At 39.3% G+C, this 21768-nt stretch overlaps 2 protein-coding genes and 1 pseudogene across 2 annotated transcripts; all 3 read right to left on the bottom strand.

The window, feature by feature from the left end:
• Positions 1-1001: 1001 nt before the first annotated feature.
• On the bottom strand, positions 1002-1775 carry LOC120112018 (annotated as a pseudogene).
• A 5498-nt stretch (positions 1776-7273) lies between these two features.
• Positions 7274-10781, bottom strand: LOC120111929 (GDSL esterase/lipase At5g45910-like). The gene is made up of 5 exons (XM_039130315.1): positions 10504-10781; positions 10180-10395; positions 9948-10096; positions 9593-9869; positions 7274-7779 (listed from the first exon to the last, which is right to left on the bottom strand). The coding sequence occupies exons 1-5, from the start codon at positions 10736-10738 to the stop codon at positions 7523-7525; spliced, it is 1134 nt and encodes a 377-aa protein (XP_038986243.1). The 5' UTR covers positions 10739-10781; the 3' UTR covers positions 7274-7522.
• Positions 10782-16023: 5242 nt separating this feature from the next.
• LOC103703872 (GDSL esterase/lipase At5g45910-like) lies at positions 16024-19046 on the bottom strand. The gene is made up of 5 exons (XM_008786935.4): positions 18764-19046; positions 18298-18513; positions 18066-18214; positions 17691-17964; positions 16024-16462 (listed from the first exon to the last, which is right to left on the bottom strand). The coding sequence occupies exons 1-5, from the start codon at positions 18990-18992 to the stop codon at positions 16248-16250; spliced, it is 1083 nt and encodes a 360-aa protein (XP_008785157.1). The 5' UTR covers positions 18993-19046; the 3' UTR covers positions 16024-16247.
• Positions 19047-21768: the final 2722 nt, after the last annotated feature.

The raw sequence follows: 21768 nt of genomic DNA on the forward strand, positions 1-21768 counted from the left end.
ATCCTATACAGTATGCACTGTATGGCCTTGCACGCTGTCAATCATAGACATTCCTTCCTATAGTGGTGCATTAAGATGAATGCATGACGAATTGCCTAGGAACCCTCAAAGTCGCCGATGCAAACCCTAAATTTGAACTTCACTTGCAATCGGGACGTCTCACTCCCAATATGTGTACGGAATTGCCTAGGAACACAAAGAATCTAATTCCCATGTTTTTTAGTGTGACATAAAGATATGGTGCTATTATAGATGGGAACATAGGCCAAATGACAATTGGAAGTATTAGTCACAGATGCCATAAAACTTCTAAATGAGAGAGATGCACATGACATTAGGTTTGCTAGGTTGAGCTGGCTAGAGGTACTGTGGGACATAGCTCAACACAGAAGGCGTTGGCCCAAGCAGGGACCAGCCCGTTCTTGTCTGAAGGCTACAGTAGCGGTGAATAATTACGGTATTCTTAAAGAAAGATTAAAACTGATTACGAATAGATTAATAGATTTATATAGCCGAAGAAGAAAGCTCACCGAAATGCTGTGGAGAGCGTGAGATCGGATTAGATGCACCATAGTAGTCGGCGTACATAATTCTCGCCCGTGGATACTTTCTCCGGAGCTCGTCCAATGCCCGGCGAAGCAAGGCATTGTGGTACTTGGCAAACCCGTTGAGCCACCTGAGGCACCGGTCCTTGGGTCGTAGTCCTCTCTGTTTGGGCTGTTAAATACCGTCAAGTATGCCGAGGAGCACCGAATGGTAGAATCCCGGCACCAACAAATTCACGGCACCATTCTTGATCAAGCTCTGCACAACCATCCATAGCTCTAAAATGTGGTAGAAAGGTGTACATGGTGAGTTTATTACATGAAAGAATTTAAGGTGGAGTTTGCATGCATACTTCAATGGCTGCGACAATGGCTCCAATGACCTTAGGAACATATGGTTTCACTTCCTTTGGGCTTTTGCCACCGAGGAGGAAAAAATAATTTAATCATTCCCCCCTATCTCTCAACGACAAACAGAGACTTACTGAAATGGTCAGCACAAGCTGCAAGCATTTCCCATATGGTTAACTAATTAACAATGGTTCCTAAGATTTAATTATCTTATGTATTTATTCTTTGTCAGAGAAGACAGAATTCCAGACCGACGGATTAGTGTGAATTAATAATACCTATTACTGTTGCTGTATTGCAGAGGGAAGGCTTCAACCTCTCAAACCCCGGAGCTGGGTGCTCAGGGACAGATTAGTGAGAGGAAAGCCGTCACCGCCCAACAGCCCTTGGAAGACGGCAGGGTCCAGCGCTGCAGCACCTGCGACGGCGAAGTTCACTCCTTGCTGAATGTTTTGCCCATGAGCTAAGTAAAGGCGGAAGCAATGGGAGGCCAAATGCAGTTGCTGCATTAATTTAGAACAAAAAAAAAAACTTGGGGAGGTTAAACAAGTCGAGCTCTGAAAGACAACTTGGTTAAGAAACATTAGAAATGAGGATTACCTATGAAGTCCACGATCAAGCGGCCATCACAGCAGCGGCCAGTGGGATGCCTAAAAAACGTCATGCGTAAGGGAGCCGCCCAAATGCAGGGCTGCTGGACTTGGAGGTAGATAAGAGCATTCCGGTGTCGGCAAGGGAGTCGCCGAAGCTAAATATTGAAGTGTAGTTCAGTAGGGTAGAGTGGGAGATATGGAAGATGGAGAAGAGAATGATGGAGGTGAGCATTTGGAGTTTCTTGTGGAGAGGAGGAGAGGATTTGGAGAACTTGGATGGATTGGAGTGGGGGCAGAGAATGACCCCCTCCCCGCTTTATCTTTTCTTTTGGAATTCCTCGTTCTTCCTCAGTGGAGGATGGCTTCAATGAGTAATTAATTTCACCTGTACTCGGTATGGCATTGCGGAGTTGGTTGGGGGATGGGGGGATGGTTGGATAGTTATTTCATCATTTAATTACGTGGATTATAATTTATATGGGCCAAGAAGGAATTTATTCGAACAAGGTAATGCTATCGGCTGGCTGCCAAGAAGGATTCTGCCAACATAATGAAATAGACACAAAAGTCCAGAAAAGCTAAAGCACTTAGAGGAAATTCAGAATCAGTATATGCGATCATAGGTGATGTTGTGGAAATAAAGGCTTTCAAACTTAGTTACAGCGAAAAGGTCTGTCTTAAATGAAAGGCTCGATTATCCTTCTCAGGAGGCATCTTTTAAAAGATAAAACCGTGAGGAAAGTAAGTTGCTCACGACACGCGTCGCACGATACATACATACTTCTTCAAAGTGGACAATACCTTATGTGGGGACGCAGTCTTCTTTTTCTATTCCAATTCGGTGGGGGCTAAGGTCTGAGGTCGGAAAAACCCCGACCTCAACAATGGCGCGCTATGTAGGGGCCTTTGACCTCGGCACAAACCTTTCCGATGTGGGAGCTGATGTTGTGGAAATAAAGGGTCTCGGACTTAGTCCCACATCGACTGAATAGCCGAAAAGGTCTGTGTCTTAAATGGAGGGCTCGATTACCCTTCCTTTAGAAGGCGCCCTTAGGGCAAAACTGTAAGGGGAGTAAGCTGCCCACGACGCGCGTCGCGTGATACGTACGCACTTCTCCAAAGCGGATAATACCTTCTGTGGGAACGCAGTCTTTTTTTCCTGTTCCAATTTGGTGGGGGCTAAGATCTGAGGTCGGGAAAATTCCTTTTCCCCGACCTCAACAATAGGTATTGATACCTAAGCAAATCTTTTTGATGATTAAGTTTTGTTCTGTTTTGTTGTTTGCCTTTTTAAAGCCAGTCATCCTAGTATATTGGATACATAAATCATTAGATATGATAGATTTTAAGAGGCCAAAGAAAAATCTTGATAGTTAAAGACTCTTTTCATTTAAAAGCCAACAACCCCGGTGTATTAGACTCGGATCTAAGTTCCACAGGACATGAATATGTTTATATGGAAGCTACGAAATTCTCATGTTCATATTTTTAATCAAGGCAAAAGACTCACTTAAGCCAACCGGGTGACCTTTATACCATGTTACATGAACCTACTAGCCTGGTTATCTATCAACCCCCCCGCACCAAGACTTAAAATTTACCACATCTATGACATTGACATATGCACCAATAATCATGAAGTCAACAAGAGTATTTGCTTTAAAAAGTAATACTTGATCTTGAATGCAAGTGGATCATGTATCATATTCTTGGACCAAATGAACCTCATAAACACCAAAGGAGCTCACCAAATTTCAGGGTTTTGAGCACATTTCTAACCAAGCAAAGTGCAACTCGATTTGCTTTAATTTGGAGAAAAACCTGAAGGATTTCAAAGTTCTCTTGTATCTTTAAATAAACAGAAGTCGATATAATACTTCGGATTGGTTAAGCCAATAGCTGTGGGCTATAGTAGGCTTGACTGTTATATGAAGAAAATTTCTACAAGCCATTCTTTTCTTTTTCTTTTCTATTTTAAAATAAATTTAGTTTTTCAGAAGAACAAATGTCTACCATATTTCTTCTCATCATAAAGTGAACAAAAGTTTAGAGAACCGTTCCAATCGCCGATAAATATGTAAATAGATCTAAAAGATCAAGAAACCAAGCCCAATCCTCTCATTGGTCAACTTAGACACCAAGAGTGGAGCAGATTCCCTTATAGCAGCAATATGCATTATAGTTAGGCAAATTTGAACTCTTTTACTTTGATATATAGCTCTTGTAAGGATCCGTGTGGATGTGTATCCTACATCGGTTATTCGTCGAGAAGATTTTGGATACTTATACAAGACTAAAAAACAAAAAAAAGTAACTTCCGACTAATCATTTGAACGAGGTTTTAGATTGTGATAAATAGTATCAGAGCGAAGTTGGCTTATAGCCTATATAGATTAAGGGACACTGAAATACAGATTCATAGAGGTTAACTACGGGCCGATTGTAGTGCTTGTGATTAGATTTAAATTAATTTGAACTCTTAGCCTGACGAGGACGTCAGGACTTGAACAAGGAGAGTATGTGAGAACCCATATAGATGTGTGTTTAATCCCACATTGGTTATTCTCCGAGGAGACTTGTGATCATTTTGGGTGAGGTCTTAGGTTGTTACAATTCTTGATCTCAAAAATGCTGCCGTAACATATTGGTTGGCTTTCCTATATTTATCATCCCATCATGCAATAAATTGTGCGGTACCTCTTATGGGATATGGATGAACTATCTATCACATCCCCCAGTCATGAGACATGTTTTCATTTTTTTTTCATTTTGTAATGTACCATCAATTGTATAACGGGTCTCCATGCAATCCTTCTTGAAGTATGGAACTATGGATGGAACAAAATTTTCATCTTCCACCAAAATATTTGCTAAGAAGGATAGACAAGTACCATGTTAAAACAACATTAATTCCTATAGTGATAGCAGGCAGCTTCAGTTACACAAATGCCGTACGAATTTGTTTAAGGAGTCCTTGAACGCGTGCAGCAAGCTCTTAAGACCCCATTGCTAAACCTAAACAATAATTAAAGAGTTTGAAATGGATATCCTTGCAGTATACAAGCATAAGTTGCGTGGGAGACAAAAGCATCTTTGTCTCATAATTGACCTTCCGTTATGGCGTTATGATGACAAAAGTGCGACATTCAGTTTGTCCCTCCACATTTGTGACTCGTAGCCTCCAAGTCGCAATCACCAGGAAACATATTACCACGCCAGAAGCTTTCATCAGGCCAAGCTATCCTTTGCCCAGTGATGAAATAAGGACCTGATTTTAAGCCGAGATTGGGTTGGCTTCCTCTACAGACGGAATTTTTCATCACTGTTTCCTCTTACCACATGAGATCCGGGTACTAGTTTTGGAAATGGAGAGTGTTCCCCAAAATGTTTTGGCCAGTGTGCGATCGGGGCACTTGTTTTGCAGCTGATCGAGAGCCCGGCGGAACAACGCATTGTGGTATTTCAAAAAATTATCGAGCCTCGAGGCATCCATTTCTCACAAAAGTTGGTTCTATCTATAACAACTTAAGGCCTCATCTAAAAAGACTAGTTGGAAGATATTTTATCGATATGGGACTAAATAAATATCCGCACGGATCCTCACATACTCCCTCCATTCAAGCCCTAACGTGCTTATCATGCTAAGAGTTTAAATCCATTCAAATCTATCCCAAGCACCATAATTGGCCTGCAGTCAGCCTCCATAAACTCATGCTTCAATGTCCCCTAGTCCTACGTTGTTACAAATGATATCAAAGTGAGCCCAACTATGACCTAAATGGGCTAGAGGATACTGCAATACAGGTTTAATTAGATTTATAGTACTTATGATTGGATTTGAATGGATTTGGATTCTTAGCCTAGTGAGAAAAATCAAATTTGAACAATGGAGTATACGAGGATTCGTGTGAGTGTGTGTTCAGTATCACATCTGCTATGCAATATATAGATCCTAAATATTTATAGAGGACTAAGAAACTTAAATAATACCATCTATTTAGCTTTTTTAGATGAGGTCTTGGGTTGTTATAAAGACAATACAAATTTCATACATAATTTTTTTTTTTTTTTTTTTGGGAAAGGAGGAGGAAACAAGAAGCTTCCCCAAATTTACTGATTAAGTAAAGAAGTTATGTCCAAGAGTATAAAAGAGGTGGAATACGAATATGCGAATAGATGGTTAGCAAGAGGGGTGATGCAATAGGCTATTTATGCCACATATTGCCAGGGCTTTCAATCAACTTCTTACAATACAGAGGCTCCCAAGAGTGAAGCGTATACAAAGCTTTTTGAAGAGTTGAGTAGATGGAAGACTTCTTTTTGGGGAAGATTCTTGCATTTCTTTCCCTTCATATCTTCCAACATAGGGCTACATAAAGTTGACCTTCCGCTCTCCATAACGATGGCTAAAATTTTCTACACCTCCAATCGGTCCAAAGATCATGAATGTCTGATGGTCAGCCTCTCAAGTTCAGCTGGATTTTGATAGAGTTCCATAGGCTATGTGTAAATGGGCATTTGATGAACAAGTAGGAGATACTCTCCACCCTCGATCTGCAAAGGGAGCATCTTGAGTTTTCTTGCCGACCTTTTCTAGCCAATACTTCCCCAATATAGAGTTTGTTTCTCAAAGCAAGCCAGAGAAATACTTTGATTTTTTCTAGAAGACAACCTTTTAAATAACTTTATGACAGAGGCAAATGAGACCACCATTGTTGATGAATCTATAGTAAGAGTCAACTGAAAAATATACCAGCACCAATAAATATAGGTAGATGTTATACTTCGCCGCATTATTAGTGTGGGCGATATTCTGCAAGAACACATTAGTTTGGGACATGACATGGTTTTAAGTTTAACTAAATATTATTTATACTACCGAACGCTTGCTTGGATAATGCCACCTTTTACCATATGGCAAAGAGACGAGAATTTGATACCAAGCAGCATTAACCCCCCACTTTGATCCCCGATTAACAGCACCAATTGTCCGTGTCTGGTAGAAGGTGTTTGATCTCCCATTTTTCTGCTTCAGTGCGCTTCATTTCCTTTGGAAGGAGACTTTATAGCAGCTATCAATTAGATATGGATGTATACATGCATGTATATGTATAATGTTAGGATCCTTCCATGTTAATTTGAATGTGGATTAGATTTTTTTTTTTTTTTTTTTGCTTGATGGTGAAAAAGGAGAGTATTGGAGCTAGGATTGTAAGGCCCAATAGTCCCACATCGGAAAGACTCATTCTAGAACCTGGGCATATGAGGTGGCTGTCTTCAAATCCTGCAGACGTGTTTTAGGTGGAAAATAAAATCGGAAAGAGGTCTGAACGGTGCGTGCGGCGCACGTGCGAGCTCCAAAACCGGACAATATCTGACAATGGAGCTCCATGTTCCTCCCTCATGTGGTCCCCACGTGGGCACTGGGGCCTCACGTGCTCCGCGGAAGCGGAGGCATGATATTTGATATTAGAGAAAATAAAACAGGTGAAGGAACTGAGCGGTGCGTGCGGCACGTGTGCAGACTCCGGAGCCAGACAATATCTGGCAGGAAAGCTCCATTTTCTCTCCTCATATGGCTCTCAAGTGGGCACTGGATGCCGCACGTGCTCCGCAGAGGTGGAGGCGTGACAGGAATCTTTCCCAAGGGCCACAAGTTCGAACTGAGACACACCCTGGACAAGGCCAGTCTCATGTTCCCCCCACAGTGATGGATATCTTGTCGGACAATGATGGAAATGTTGGAATTAGAAAGTGTTTCAAAGTTTTAGAGAGGTGTTAATAAAAAAAAAAAAGTAACCCTCAAAATTTAAAAAAAAGTTTGTGGTAACCTCCACTGATACAAGTCCTAACAGGAAATAGCGGCCACAATATCATTATTGATGGAATACAACGATGGCCACAATAAGAATTTTCAAGTCACTTTAAACAATGAAGTAAATTAACGGCAATCATATTATGTGGATCGCAACTCTAAAAGTGTTTTTTTTTTTGTATGTGTGCTTCGGGTGACTAATTGATACATGACATGTATTATTTTTTTGTTACGACGCTCGCAGAAGCTTTAGGAGAGCGGAGACTCATAAGCGGTGGGTCGGCATAGGGTCCTTCAAGCAAACCTTTGGCGATGAAGTGATGAGCAGCTTCGGTATAGTGAACACCATCCCAACTTGCATACGTTTCAGGATCATGGCACACGGTTGCATTCGATGTACCACACCTATTGGCCATATTGACATTATACTTGCTACGGTCCCCACAGCAAGCTTTTAGAGCCCCATGAGTAAATCCTACACCCATCAATCAGTAGTTAGGTTAGAGATATCTCTGCACGCTACAAACAATTTATTAGGTTGAAACATTAAAACTGCAATTAAGACTGCATATCAAGAATATGCACTCTTTAGTGCGACAAGCCCATGGACTTTCCATTTGATTCAAGAAAGGAATAAATAAAGCCCATGAATTTCGAGTATTATAAAGGGCTAATAAGTTGCCCGCTCTGCTCCTTCCTTGATAAGTTCTCTAATTTGATTTACTGAAACCTATTTTTTATAAAAAAAAAATAAATTATAAAAACTTAAAGTTCTTCGGTTCTTATATCACTTAAAGCTAGTTTGGTCGTTTTCTAAATTTTTCTGATATGGTATTCAGGTCCATTTAAGTTAATAATTTAGCTAATATTGTGTAAAGTTATCATTAAAATATTGGATAACAATAATGAATATAATTTTTAAATTGACTAACACTATTTAACTGAGAAGGTTTTATAAATTATTAAATATCAATATAATACATACAAATTTTAAGATAAATTTTGTAATTTATTAAAAAAAACGGCTTTTGCATCCTGGAATCTATTAACTATTAAATTTGCTGTCGCATTCTCATGTCATATCAAATTAAAGTGTTTCTTCCGCACATGATCCGCTGGGAAGCTTGATGCTCTTGGATCCAGTTGCGAATGACGTCAATTTGATAATTTAACAGAATTAGTGAAGAAAAGACGGGTACCTCCACATCATCACCAGTCTTTATCTCAATCAAAAGTAAATAAAGGAAGAGAAGGATAGGAAGATTGCTTTTGAGCAATGATCGCCCTTTCTTTCTCAAAAAGCTAGAATGGCAACGTCATGAAAAATTAGGACTAGAAAAATTTAGAATTCTCCACTCTGCACAAGGTAGCTATCTCGTCACGGTAGCTGGGGACCACTATAGGTGACTTTTAAACCTATTTTATTTCACAAAATTTGTCGTGCTATTACTTCCCTGTCTCCAACTATTCATGTGGTCCTTTTTTCCTAATCATTTTCTTTCTGGTGGGACCCCTGTAAACGTGGATGGCCTGAGAAGTTAGGTCCACTGGCCAATTGGTTCCATCCGAGTATGTGGTCTCTAAAGTCGGCACCAGCTTGCAGTTGGAACGCAATGCATCATTAGGCAATTAGTATTTATTGCCACCCTACGACGAATCTCTCCCCATCCCACGAGTCACAGCCAAACACGCCACATAAAAAGATATTTTTTGTATCACGCTAAATGAGGGAGATACCGCTACAAGTATATTACAAGAATATATATATAAATATTCATTTTTAAAAAATATTTATATAAAATTTGATATTTAAAAATATATTTATGCCAAAAAATATTATATATATATATATATATACATGTTGCTCTATGATTGGATTAATCAAACTGATGCATCCAGTCCAACTAACAATATTCCTATTCGGTGTTGGTGGAATAACAAAGTGCCATCTCGGGACCACATCAGCAAGAGATTTTATATCTCATTAACTTACGAGTCAAGTCATTTTCTACGCAAAGCATGATTTTGCCTTGTCATCCTCTATATTTTTTAATTAATGAGTTAACACCGATTATGGTTAATTAAAAACGGTGGACGTCCTTCTAGTTCATCATGGAGCGCAACCTACCCTACAAGTGGTAGCGGCACAATTGACGAAAATGACCGTATATGTAGTCTACGTGATACGTACGAGCTACGTAAGTAGGGAGGTGAGTCCAAAGTAAGGGGCAGAGCGAAATGGACATCTACCATGGAGAATATCGCAAGCAAAGTGACCATAAACTTACCGAAGTTTTTGGGTGCGAGATTAAATCGAATTGCTGCAGCATAGAAGTCGGCATAGACGATCCTCGTCGATGGATACTTTTTCTGGAGCTTCTCCAATTCCCGGCGAAGCTTTTCGTTATGGTACCACGCCAGAGTGTTGTATTTCTTCATGCATCCGCTCCGACGACCGTAGTCCTCCTCGTGACGAGAACCATACAGCTTCAGGTACAACGGGAAGCATCCAATCGGAAAAACCCCCGGCACCACCAGATCCACCGCCCCGTGGTTGATCAACCGCTGCATGGTTTAAATTTGATGACCATCATGCCTAATCGCCACAATTGGATCTAGATTCGCTCTATGTTTCACCCTTACCTCGACACCCTCTGCAATCCCTCTGACGATTATTGGCACATTGGAGATCACTTGCTTGAGACCCTTGCCGGCGAAGAAGAAGGCGTTGTAATCGTTCCCTCCGAACTCTCCGACGACGAACAGACATCTACTGAAGTATTCCTTGCATTCTGCAAATGATTTGATGAATAGCTTTGTTAAGGCTGGTGGCTGCAATTGGTAGCAGAGGGGTTTTTTTAATGAAGTTTACTACCTGCCGCTGAGCTGCAGAGAGAAGGTTTCATGTCCTGGAACCAATCGATCTGGTCGTTTAGGGAACCGTTGACCCATACGGTGCTTTCGAGGCCTTTCTTGTGAAAGTAGCCGAAGCTCATGGCCGTGCCTCCCGTGATGGCAAAATTGGCTCCTTGATGGAAGTCGGTGTTGTGAGCTTTGGATGGCGGAAGCAGTGGGAGCCCAAAGGCCTCAGCTACATGATTAGAAGACAAATATCAGCAATTAGTCGTTGCAATTTGTTTCACGGCAAGGATTCGGGCACAAGATGTTTTTTTTAGAGGGGGAGAGTTTAGTTACATACTGATGAAGTCTATGACCAAGCGTCCGTCGGAGCAGCGGCCGGTTGGGCGGCGAAAGAAGGTCATGCCATATGGGGGGTGGGTTGTGGAGAGGATGGGATTAGGCCCGTCGACGAGGTGGTTGCCGGTGTCAGCGAGCGAATCGCCGAAGCTAAAGATAGCGGTGTAGGGTTCGGAGACAGAGAAGGAAAGATGGAGGCAGGAGAAGAGGAGGAAGATGAGGATAGAGGGCCTCATGGTAAAAGAGAGGGGCAAGGGAAAAAAGCAGTTGTTGACACTGCTGTATACTGGGCTGGGGGAATGGCTTTTATAGTGATTCCTTGGTTCTCTGTGACTTGTTTTTTTTTTTTTTTTTGGTTCCCACCGCCTTCCGCTTGTCTTTGGTTAGTCGTACATTTCCACGAGACATTAGTTCGGAGACGCGGGTAGGTAAAGGCAGAAGAGGTCTGACCCGTCATCTTTAGCGATTCAATGACATTTTTCCAAACGCATTCGGACTTTCCCAGATCACATGATCTACCGCGCAAAACGCGGCACAAGACTGGATCCCCAGCGCCTATGACATTTTTTTTTTTTTAATGATCAGGGAGGCAAAATGCCATCCGGCTTTTATTAATATATGAGAGAAAATAGTAGTTCGACTGATAACCTTTAATTTATCAAAAAATAAAAGATTCTTCAACCCTTAATAATTAATGAATATATGAGTTGCACATATCAAGAAGGGGAACAAAGAGGAATCTGAAGCTCCCTCCTATAGGAAACATACTAGATGCCCTGCCAGTTGGCCAAAACACTGGAAATGGGTCGAACTAGGCCAGGCTGTGTGCTTGCTTGGGTACAAAATTACTTTTTTAAGCTGTGAATTAGGTCTAAGCTTTGAAAATTATATTTAATTATAGTCTAAACCCAACCTAAACACAAGACCGGTCCTAAATCTAAATAAACTTGACTTGGATTAAGCTTGAATGGGCTTGACTCAAATTAAGCTTGAATGGTCATAAATCTAACTCAAGTAGCATGATCCGCATCAAATTGAGAGCATCAAAGATGTCAGCGAGGATAGTGGTGCCGGTGCTGAAGTAATGGAGGGCATGAAAGTGGAGGAGGAAGATGAGGGTGAGGGCGCAGATTTGGCGGTGAGGGAGCGAAGGAGGAAGGGGGAGGAGAGGGATAAGGTATGAGGAGTTGGGAAAGAAGGGGGTAGGGTGCAAGGAGTGGGGAAAGAAGAGGCTAAGGTACAATGATGGAGGGTGGAGGGGCCAAGCCATGGGGGTAGCCAAGTAGGGTTAGGAGTTTGGTTTGAAGCTGAGATATTTCTAATTTACGTTACTTCACATGGTAGTTCATTTGACAAATGCTGATATTATACCTAAGTGATGGCAATGTGTTAGGTCTTGTTTAGAATTGCTATTAACAATAGAGCTTTTGAAATTTTTGAAAGTAAAGCTCTTACAAAAAGCTATTTGGTATTTGATAACTACATTTCTAAAGTACTAGAAAACTTTAACATATGTTTCATAACCAAACTGATAAAATACTTTTGATATAACAAAATAACAATAAAGGACAATACATAGTATTGTACACGATAGAGTATAACAAAATTTAATATTAGATATTATTATATATTAAAACATTATTACATCGTATGATATTATTATAATATAATATATTTGATATATTTATAGAATATAATATGATATGATATAATAAGATATGGCATGATTTGATATAATATAATATAGTAATGTATTATTATATTATTATATTCTTATAAAAATATAATGTAATATAATAATGTAATAGCATAACATAACATAATATAATATATTTATAGTATCATAATATATATGATATGATATAACAAAATATCATATCATGTATATATTTGTTCATGAGCATTTTAGTCACCATAAAAATTTTACTAAAGCTAGAATAGCTTCTTGACATTTTTAAGAAAGTACTTTCAAGGAGAATCTCAATATTGGAGCTTCCTCCAAATAGATTTTTTTTCATCTTTTGGCAAAACTTAAATAACTTTCAAATTTTTTTTTCCAGTACCATTATGCCATCCAAAAATATTTTCACAGGGCTAGAAAGTACTTTTTGACTCTCAAAAAGTATTACCAAATGAGGTCTTATTAGATTAACTAAACTAACTTACTTGGTAGGCAAAGAACAGTAGTTGATAAATACGAATTGAACCATTTGATCGTTGAGAGGCTAGCTCTTACAATCGCTTTCTTTCGAATAATCTTACCTAATCTTTTCTTTATTTATACTCTAAATAATCTTACATCTCTATCATGTATTTCTACCATCAGTAGACCCAGTGAATTCCTTCCTTTATGCATTTGTTTTTCCTTACAAAATTACTATTTATTTATTCCTCCAGTACATAACATTTCTTTTTAGAATGAGTAAGGGCCTCAGAGGGGATGAAATGTTCCCCTCCCACCTTTATTAAAAGGTGGTACTAATTACAAGAGTCAGCTCATAGATTGGCAGATCGCAGAATGGTCGTCACGGTGTGTCTCCTTGCATTATGAACCCCAGGAACAAAATAATCTTTAGTGCAGCGGCCATGACTGAACTAGGAGAGGATCTTTTGCCCGAGAAAATTCTAAAATTGTGCGTTTTCCAAACTTGACAGCGGACAGCCAAAGATAATTGATCTCATGCCCTTGCTATCCTGCTTTTAACTTGGCTGCTTCCTCATTGCTATTCTAAATTCTAGTGCGTTTTTAAAAAAATATTTGTGAAATTGTTCTGAATTTTCAGGCAATAAATACTCCTGCTTATTGGTTTGGATGAGTTTCCTTCCTCCACTGATTACTAAACAATTGGTTTGAAATTATCTAGTTTTTTTTTCTTGCATCTGTTTCTCTTCTCTCTTAACAATGTATCTCATCTCTGCCCCTCATCTTTGTTGTAAAAAAGATTAATCTTCAATAAAAGCCAAGTGGCTTCTTTCTGCCTCTCCTTTACATCAAAAAAGAAAGCATGCCCCAAGAGTAGTCGAGATGTATTTTACAAACAGATTGCGAGCAAACAAGTTATTAGCATTTTCAGCACCAAGACCACAAGGACTATAAAATACAAACACTCCATGCTTTAATTTTTATGCTGTCCCATTAAGTTATAAAATATTTATATACTAATAGTTTGGAAATTAAAGATATGTATAAAACTGATAGATATGTGTATATAAATAAAATTGGGCAATCAACCGAGATGGGGTTGGATTGGGTCTTAAAACATCAAACCTAGACCCAGCAAAAATTTCAATAAGTCTTAATTTTGCATCCATATCGAATTCATTCATCAACAGATTAGGGCTAGATTTGGGTTTAGACTAGATTGGGTATCAGAGTTGTAGATTGGAGATGTGGTCCTGCATACATTAGTTCCATTAGGTGAGGACAAAATGGGTTGACCCTCAAATAGGATTAGAAAAGTCAACAGGCTAATGTCATGTTGCTAAATTTGGGTTTGAGTTTTTGGGTCAGCTCTATTCCAAATTGTACGTGCTCTCTCTAGTTTTTGGCGTATTGCTATTCGCGTCACTATCATTTCATCAAAAAGTTAGTTGATGATAGTTACCAAAAAATAAGTTGATGAAAAGGGCTTCTCATGGATCAAAATTTAGTTTTTGCTTCAAATTGATTAACATTTAAGTAGAATTGAATGCTCTACAAAGTGCATTATGAAGATATTAACATTTTACAAAATAAAGATCAAGAAATGTAAGGTAGATTATTGACTTTGAGTGCCTCGATTACCACCATTTTAGAAAAAAATGAGTGGATTATTTTTGCAATGCAACTTGGTTTGCAAAGCCACGTTAGTGATGCCTATTGCCGCCAAAATGCCCCCCCGACCACAAGACGCCTTAAGACTGGTGCTAATGAGTTCTATAAAGATTTAGGTCAAGCTTGCAAAGTTGGTCCAAGCTTTCTACTGGTCAAGCTCCAAGCTGAAGATGAAGTGGTCGACGGTAGGGATGATCATAGGCCAAGCCTTAGGCCTACACTCTAGTTATTTTTAATCAGACTTCGGGCCGAGCTTATGTAAAATTTGATATTTTCTATGCCCAAGATTGGCTCATGATCAACTTCAGTCGACGGTGACCGTGCTCAAATGAGGATTTCAATGCTTGTTCTCCAACTTGAAACAGAAATTCAGTTGTTGGAGTCTATTCGGTGGGGAATCCTCCGAAGTCTAAGTCATGCAACAATCTTAGGAAAATAGTGGATAGTTGAGAGAGACATGACAATGTAAGTACGGTGAATATAAAAAAAAAACATACATGGAGGTCTCCAAGGTGCTCCTTATATAAGCAAGGGTCGGCATTAGATGCCGAGTATAATTACATGTTCTAATTACTTGGTGACCATCCACACATATGCATGTAGGGCCTAACTACGCGTGATCGCGGGCTGGGCTATTTTGGGTAGCCGTTGGACAGAATTTAAATGGTGTCGCGAATGTTTTTAATGAAGGACACATAGCGAACCTCTATTGATGGGCATGTTTTTAATGAGGGACACGTGGCGAACTTCTATTGATCAGCATGTCCATGTTGGCAGACATCGATTCCGAGGCATATCACTACCAATATGTGATTTTGTCCAGATTTATATACAAATTGTCAAACTGAACCCCATCAGCCATTATTTATGTTTCGTCATTCTTCTTCTTTGTTTTGTAAAAGAATCACCACCATCCATCAGCCGGTTCACTCTTGAATTATTAAAGAGGGCTGGCATCTGGTTCACTTTGAAAAAGCTTTCTGTTAAGTTTTTAAACTCTTATTTTAGGGTATTTTGAGGACTTCCTTGGTGAGCTTTTGACAGCAAAGCCTTAGAAGGCCGAAAAACAAGGGCAAGGGGGTTGAGCCTAAAAATACGAGATGTAACCCTGAAGACAGTTTAAAAATATTTAGTTCAATAACAATATAAGAATACTAGACATCGATTATGGGTTGCTCTAAGTAGTTCGAAGACGTCAAGCATTGGGAAGGATGTGAAAACTTCGAAGAGACAGAGATAAACCAAGAGATATATTAAGTGGGTTAAAATATTTTCTGAGAGCATAATTATCAAGTTAAGTTATATTTTTTAAAATTTTAAAGAGATATTATACAAGGAATAAAGAGTCACTGCCTTCTTTGTTCTAAAAATCAGAACGAGACATATGCTATAATTCATAAATGTAAGCCTTAACGACTGACTCCAAGACAGAAGTCTTTAAGACTATTTCTTACTGTCTTGCCTTGAGGCATAAGCTTTTCCTAGTCTCCCTTCGCTAATTGACGTAGCCTAACGGTGGGATGAGCCACGTCTCCCTCTGTCTCTGTGTGTGTGTGTTTGATGTGCCTAATTTCTTGCAGCAAGATCCTGACTGTACGCCAGCTTCATTTTGAATTTTGTCAGGTTTGCATCCGAACAGCAATGGTTAAAAAAAAAAATCAAAGAAAAAGACAAGGAAACAAAGCTCCAATGCTGCCACAACTCACGAGGTACAGAATAACCATTTTAATATACTAATTCGCAGGCATGGGCCATAAGCCTCATCATTCCTGAGAACCGAACAGTTTACAACTTAATTATTGGTCAAATGAATTATATTCTCGGTGGATGAATGAAAAAAAAAAACCTATAGCGAGAAATAAAATATAGTAACAGGGGATGCTCCTCCGAGAGCTGTTCATCTTATTTTCCCCCTTCAGTTGGCCCCAAAGCTAGCTCATGATGGGTGGATTGGCGTAGGGACCTCTCAGCAAACCGTTGGCAACGTAGCGATTAGCCGCTTCAGTAAAATGAATGCCATCCCAACTCGCATATGTGGAGGGATCATTACATACGTTCGACCCCTTTTGACCACACCTGTAGTCTAGATTGACGTTGTAAGGGCCACCTCCCCCACAGCAAGCTTTCAGGGCCCCATTGCTAAATCCTGCAACAATTATTTACAAGACTTGGATAAGGGATACCTTGGCAATAATATACAAACATGAAGTTTAATTTATCGTTCGTTAGTTCCATCAAGATGATGCCCTTTTTAAATGCTCAAGTTCATAAACTTGATGGTACCAAAGAATTATCCAACACTCAACTTTATAACCACCAATTGATGTTTATCTCTACTTTTCTATATACAATATTCATATGCCTTACTCTTTTTTCTTGCAAAAAAAAGGGGGGGGAGAAACTTATACAAAGGGGGTTGGACTCCTTTGTGTTCATTAATTGGAAAAAAAAATGGTACAGCAAACTCAAGCCAACCCAAAATATCTTATGATTATTGTAGATTTTATTTTTGATATACGTATATATGTATAGACCAATGTAAAATTTATTTTAATTAATGAATATGTCCGTATGGCAATAGATTGATACAGAGAGATGCATGCCTGCGAATTGGTCTAAGACGACGGCCAGACCTAACCATCAGGGTTTATTTTTCACTCCTGGACCACATGATAGGTCTTATTTTCTTGTCTTGCGTCAAACTGATTTGATTGGGTATCCGGTAGATGGCAGACCTGGCTCTCATTCGCATGACCTTCACTCTTTTGTTTTGGCCCTCTTCTTCTTTAGCAAACTCAACCCTAACTTCTTCTAGAGGCAAAATAATGTTGGACTTGAGAATCCAGGAAAGCTTAGTTTCGAGGTGGTTAGCATTGTTCTTTTCTCAGTAGGAACCTTGTAAAGTGGATATCAGGGACAAAAAGTAGTAGTGATGCCGACCATTGTGAGGACAAAAAAACTCAGAAATCTTTTCTTCCTACAGGAAAAAATCGCATCATTACAGCTGGGATATGACGTTCAACTGGAGAACGTACAAGACGGTTTAATTAGCATTCTTTTGTCCATAAAAGTCGACATGATTTCATGAGACGTCCTTTCCATTGGCCGTCCATAGGTCACGTGATGACGCGTTATCCAGAAAAGAACAGCATACCAACTTGCCAGGCAATTGCCCACAAAAGTTGATAGCTGCTTGCCATCATAATTAACAAGCAGCTGCAAAGTCAAACCAGCTCCCACTATATGCGATCTTGTCACGGCATCAATTCTATTTGGTTTGGTCTTATCATTTCTTTTTTGTTATGTTAGAACTAAACTGAGCTCATTGCAAGAACGAACAGGAATCATGCATAAATTATGGAGGAAAAACTCACCATATTTTTGTGGATTTGTCACAAATTGCATGGCTGCATTATAGAAATCTCCGTAGATGACCCTCGTCCCCGGGTATCTCTGCTGGAGCTGCTGCAGTTTGATCTTTAACAATTGATTGTGGTAGAAGGCCACATTGTTGTACTTCTTCAGGCATCCGAACTGATCGTAGTCATCTTTGCTAGTACTTTTGTACAGCTGCAGGTACAAAGGGAAGCATCCTATGGGCAGGATTCCCGGCACCACCAGATCCACAGCCCCGTTGCTAATCAATCTCTGCGTATAAATTTAACAAACAGCAACAATTGCGTTGCTTAGCGATCAAATTTAGATCCATATACTAATTGAGTTTAATTCTATCCCTCAAAGTCGCATACCTCGACACCCTTTGCAAGGCCATCTACGATAGTGGGAGTGTTTGCTCTCACTTCAGCCATGCTCTTGCCCGAGAACAAGAAAGCATTGTAATCATTCCCTCCAAACTCTCCGACGACAAAGAGAGATTTGCCAACGTAGTCTTTGCAGCCTGCGCTTCATGTCCATATTGATTTCTTGGTCAAAAAGTGTACATGAAATTGGTAAAAAAGATTTCATGAGTTACCATGCCACCTTGGGTTGTGCTGCAAAGGGAAGGCTTCATCTGCTCAAACCACGAGATCTGGGTGTTCAGGTTATCGGTGGTGAATATAGATTTGGTAAGACCTCTTCGCTGGAAGAAGCTATACTCAAGTACTGTGCCGCCGGTGGTGGCGAAGTTCGCTCCTTTTTGGAAGTCCTCGCCAGACTTCAAAGATGGTGGAGGCAGCGGCAGCCCAACCGCCTCAGCTGCATAATTACGCCAAAACCAACTTTACAGTCAGTCTCAACTTGCTAAGTTGGAAATTTTACACTAAAAATTATACATAAGAAGAGCAAATTAGAAAGAGGGGATCGAGTTTCTCCTCCTCTTAGGAGGTGGTTTTGGTTCGAATTTTTAGAGATGGTGATCAAGTGTTTGACTAGGATAATTTTAATACAATACTCCCACCATTTAAGTAAAAGGAAAAGGAAAAATAGAGGCACAAGTTAAGGATACCAATGAAGTCGATGAACAAGCGTCCATCCGAACATCGGCCTGTGGGCTTGTGGAAGAAGGTCATGCCATAAGGCCACTTGGAAGTGAGATAAACGCTGGGGTTCTTGACAATGAGGTTTCCAGCATCAGAAAGGGAGTCCCCGAAGCTAAATATTGCATCATAGCGTTGGGCGCAATAGCAAAGATGGAAGCAAGAGAAGAGGAGGAAGAGTAGGAGAGAAGGCTTCATGGTGAGAGGAGGATGAGGGAAACTTTCTCAACTATGCTGTGATAGGCTTGGGGGTGCCTCTCATTTATAGCGTTTTCCTTGTCTTTCGTGTTGTCTCATCTCCTTTTCTTTTGTGCTGCCTATCTCTTTCCTCTCAGTTACTTTCTTTATTCCCACCACCTTTAGCTTGGAAAACTCCTGTCGGCGAGGCTGGCGGATCGAGCTGCAATCTATAGGAATTTAATAGATTCCCAGTCACATGCGCAACAGCTCGAAGCATACGAAACGGTAAAATTTTGCCCTCATTTCGAAGAGCCGGCTAGTAATCGTGTCATTATTACTCTTCAGAGTTGAATTCAGATTAAAAAAACAAAAGGAAACAAAGACTTTAGGCTGGAGTTTGAATCATTTTGATTTCTTTTACCAGGATTCTCCAAAATGTATATTTGCGAAGAAAAGATAAAGCATTAGATGGAGTCGGGATCATTTTAGAATCTTTCTTCTTAGCTTTTTTTATCAATCATGAGTTCTTAAAAGGATAACGTGTGGTTGGTACTATGCTAGCTGGCTAAGGATATATTCTGTAATTATTAGGCAGAATTCTTTTAAGCAAAATATTGCAGCAAGGGATAGCACTCGCTGACGAGTCAAAATGAGGCGTCTTTTCTAATGGCCCGAGTGGCAGGATGGCGTTTACCCTCTGTATAATTTCATTATGACTAGATTTTAGAGCGGGCCATATGGTATAGGCAGAACTTGCGTGGATCCCATGATATCCATATTGGAGAGAGACATCTCTCTCTCTCTCTCTCTCTCTCTCTCTCTCTCTCCCTCTCCTTCTTTTTTCCTTTTCTTTTTTCTGCAGCACAATGAGGCATCATTAATACAATACGATACATCATATATATATATATATATATATATATATATATATATATATATATATATATATATATGTATGTATATATATATATATATATATATGTATGTATGTATATATATATATATATATATATATGTATGTATATATATATATATATATATATATGTATGTATATATATATATATATTATGTATGTATATATATATATATATATATATATATATATATGTATGTATATATATATATATATGTATGTATATATAGTTTCATAAAACGTTTTTGGTGAAAAAAAATATGAATGAAAGATCCCACTGAATCGAATTTGATCCATGAATCTAAGAAATAGTGAGAATTCTTGATCTCTCTCGATATCTCTCTAAATTCGAAGATCCAGGATTTGAATTGATGTCGTTTCATTGATTCCTCCTTGTATATATATATATATATATATATATATATATATATATATATATATATTGTTTTTATTAAATATTAATCGTATTTACAACAGAAATAAAAGGCAGAGATGAATTACATTATCAAAAGAGAAAAGAAATAGATGCGAGAAAAAGAAACTAAATGGTTTCAAACCAAGTGTCTAATAATCAGTGGAGAAAAAAAATTTTATCTAGACCAAGAAACAGGAGCATTCATTGTCTGAAAGTTCTAAGTAATTTTTCAAAAATTTTCAGAAAAAAATACCAGGATTCAAAATAGCCACAAGCTCTAAATTTTACAGGAGCTTGAGAAAGTCTTTAAAATGAGGAAACAACTAATTTTCCACCACAAATTTTCATACCACGTCTGGTATAAATGAGCTCTATCTATCCCCAAAATAAATAATATGGTTGTATCCATAACTGTAGAACTCTACGGTGCAAAAAAATTTTCAGAGCTGTGCATTACTCAAAAACGAAACCCTACCGGCTCACGTTGTGAAAGTCCTCGATGTAGGATGCTCTGCCTAACTGCACGAGGGTCTACTCTTCCACGATCAACCATCCATCGAACAGCTTCATCGACGTGGGGATATCCGTGTTTAGAGTTGGTGCCTAGATGAAGATTTGTGTGAGCCAATCGTGACGTGCCAACGGGCAGCTGTGCGCAAGAAATTTTCATGCAGGATTGCAGTATATAATATCCGACCACCCTATACCATGTGGCTCCCACCTCTCGGGCTAATCAGTCGCAGGTGCAATGGATGCGATTCCAAAGCTGAAGGATTCGTGGCCCTAACCAAGTAGGATGAGCATGTACCTGAAAAAAAAAGGGGCCGCCCCAAGCATGTAGCCCTCCCCGTCAACCATACAGTCAGTCAGTAGCTATCATGCTAACATTTTCCATTGAGAAATAATACCCCCGAAAGGACAGAGAGTTTAAATTGCTTGTCCAATTGCCTGTTCGATAAGGATATAAAGTTCTCACCTGCCACAATTATTAGGATTCTGAACAATGACTAGCCATTAGATTCTTATCCACAATGGCATGAGATATCTACCCATGCATCTACGTATCCTCATTTTTTTTAATCCATTTGGTCCCTCTGGTTCAATGAACTCCCTGTAGCAGCCCACAGGCTAACTATATATTATTAGTATATGCACTGCACTCGTATCTAGTTAGTAATTCTTTCGTTAGCTATACGAACAAATAAAAAGCCTCTCGCTGCTGCTTATTGCTATACTATATTCCTATGAAAGACAAACTAAAAGGTCCAACCGGCTTCTTTGAAGAAAAGGTGATAGAAATTGACCGACCAGAGGGCAGTTAAGATCGAGTATAGGGTATAGGAAGACTTCTCTGGTTAGCCCAAACTAAACGCACTTCAGCAATGTCATTTTTCCCAATAAAGACGCAGTTAAGCAACGTCAAACCATTCAAGCATACCATTCCACACCTGAACTGAATTGAGCG

Source organism: Phoenix dactylifera, chromosome 9, assembly GCF_009389715.1.
Source record: "Phoenix dactylifera cultivar Barhee BC4 chromosome 9, palm_55x_up_171113_PBpolish2nd_filt_p, whole genome shotgun sequence".
Classification (NCBI taxonomy): Eukaryota; Viridiplantae; Streptophyta; class Magnoliopsida; order Arecales; family Arecaceae; genus Phoenix; species Phoenix dactylifera.

Bases quoted from the DNA above. Each gene is read 5' to 3' on its own strand.
- LOC120111929 (XM_039130315.1), bottom strand. From the start codon at position 10,738: ATGAGGCCCTCTATCCTCATCTTCCTCCTCTTCTCCTGCCTCCATCTT. The intron at 10,396-10,503 runs GTATGTAACTAA...CTAATCATGTAG, and splicing joins CTTGGTCATAGACTTCATCA to CTGAGGCCTTTGGGCTCCCA. The intron at 9,870-9,947 runs GTAAGGGTGAAA...TAAACCATGCAG, and splicing joins GGATTGCAGAGGGTGTCGAG to CGGTTGATCAACCACGGGGC.
- LOC103703872 (XM_008786935.4), bottom strand. From the start codon at position 18,992: ATGAAGCCTTCTCTCCTACTCTTCCTCCTCTTCTCTTGCTTCCATCTT. The intron at 18,514-18,763 runs GTATCCTTAACT...GTAATTATGCAG, and splicing joins CTTGTTCATCGACTTCATTG to CTGAGGCGGTTGGGCTGCCG. The intron at 18,215-18,297 runs GTGGCATGGTAA...CATGAAGCGCAG, and splicing joins CCTTTGCAGCACAACCCAAG to GCTGCAAAGACTACGTTGGC.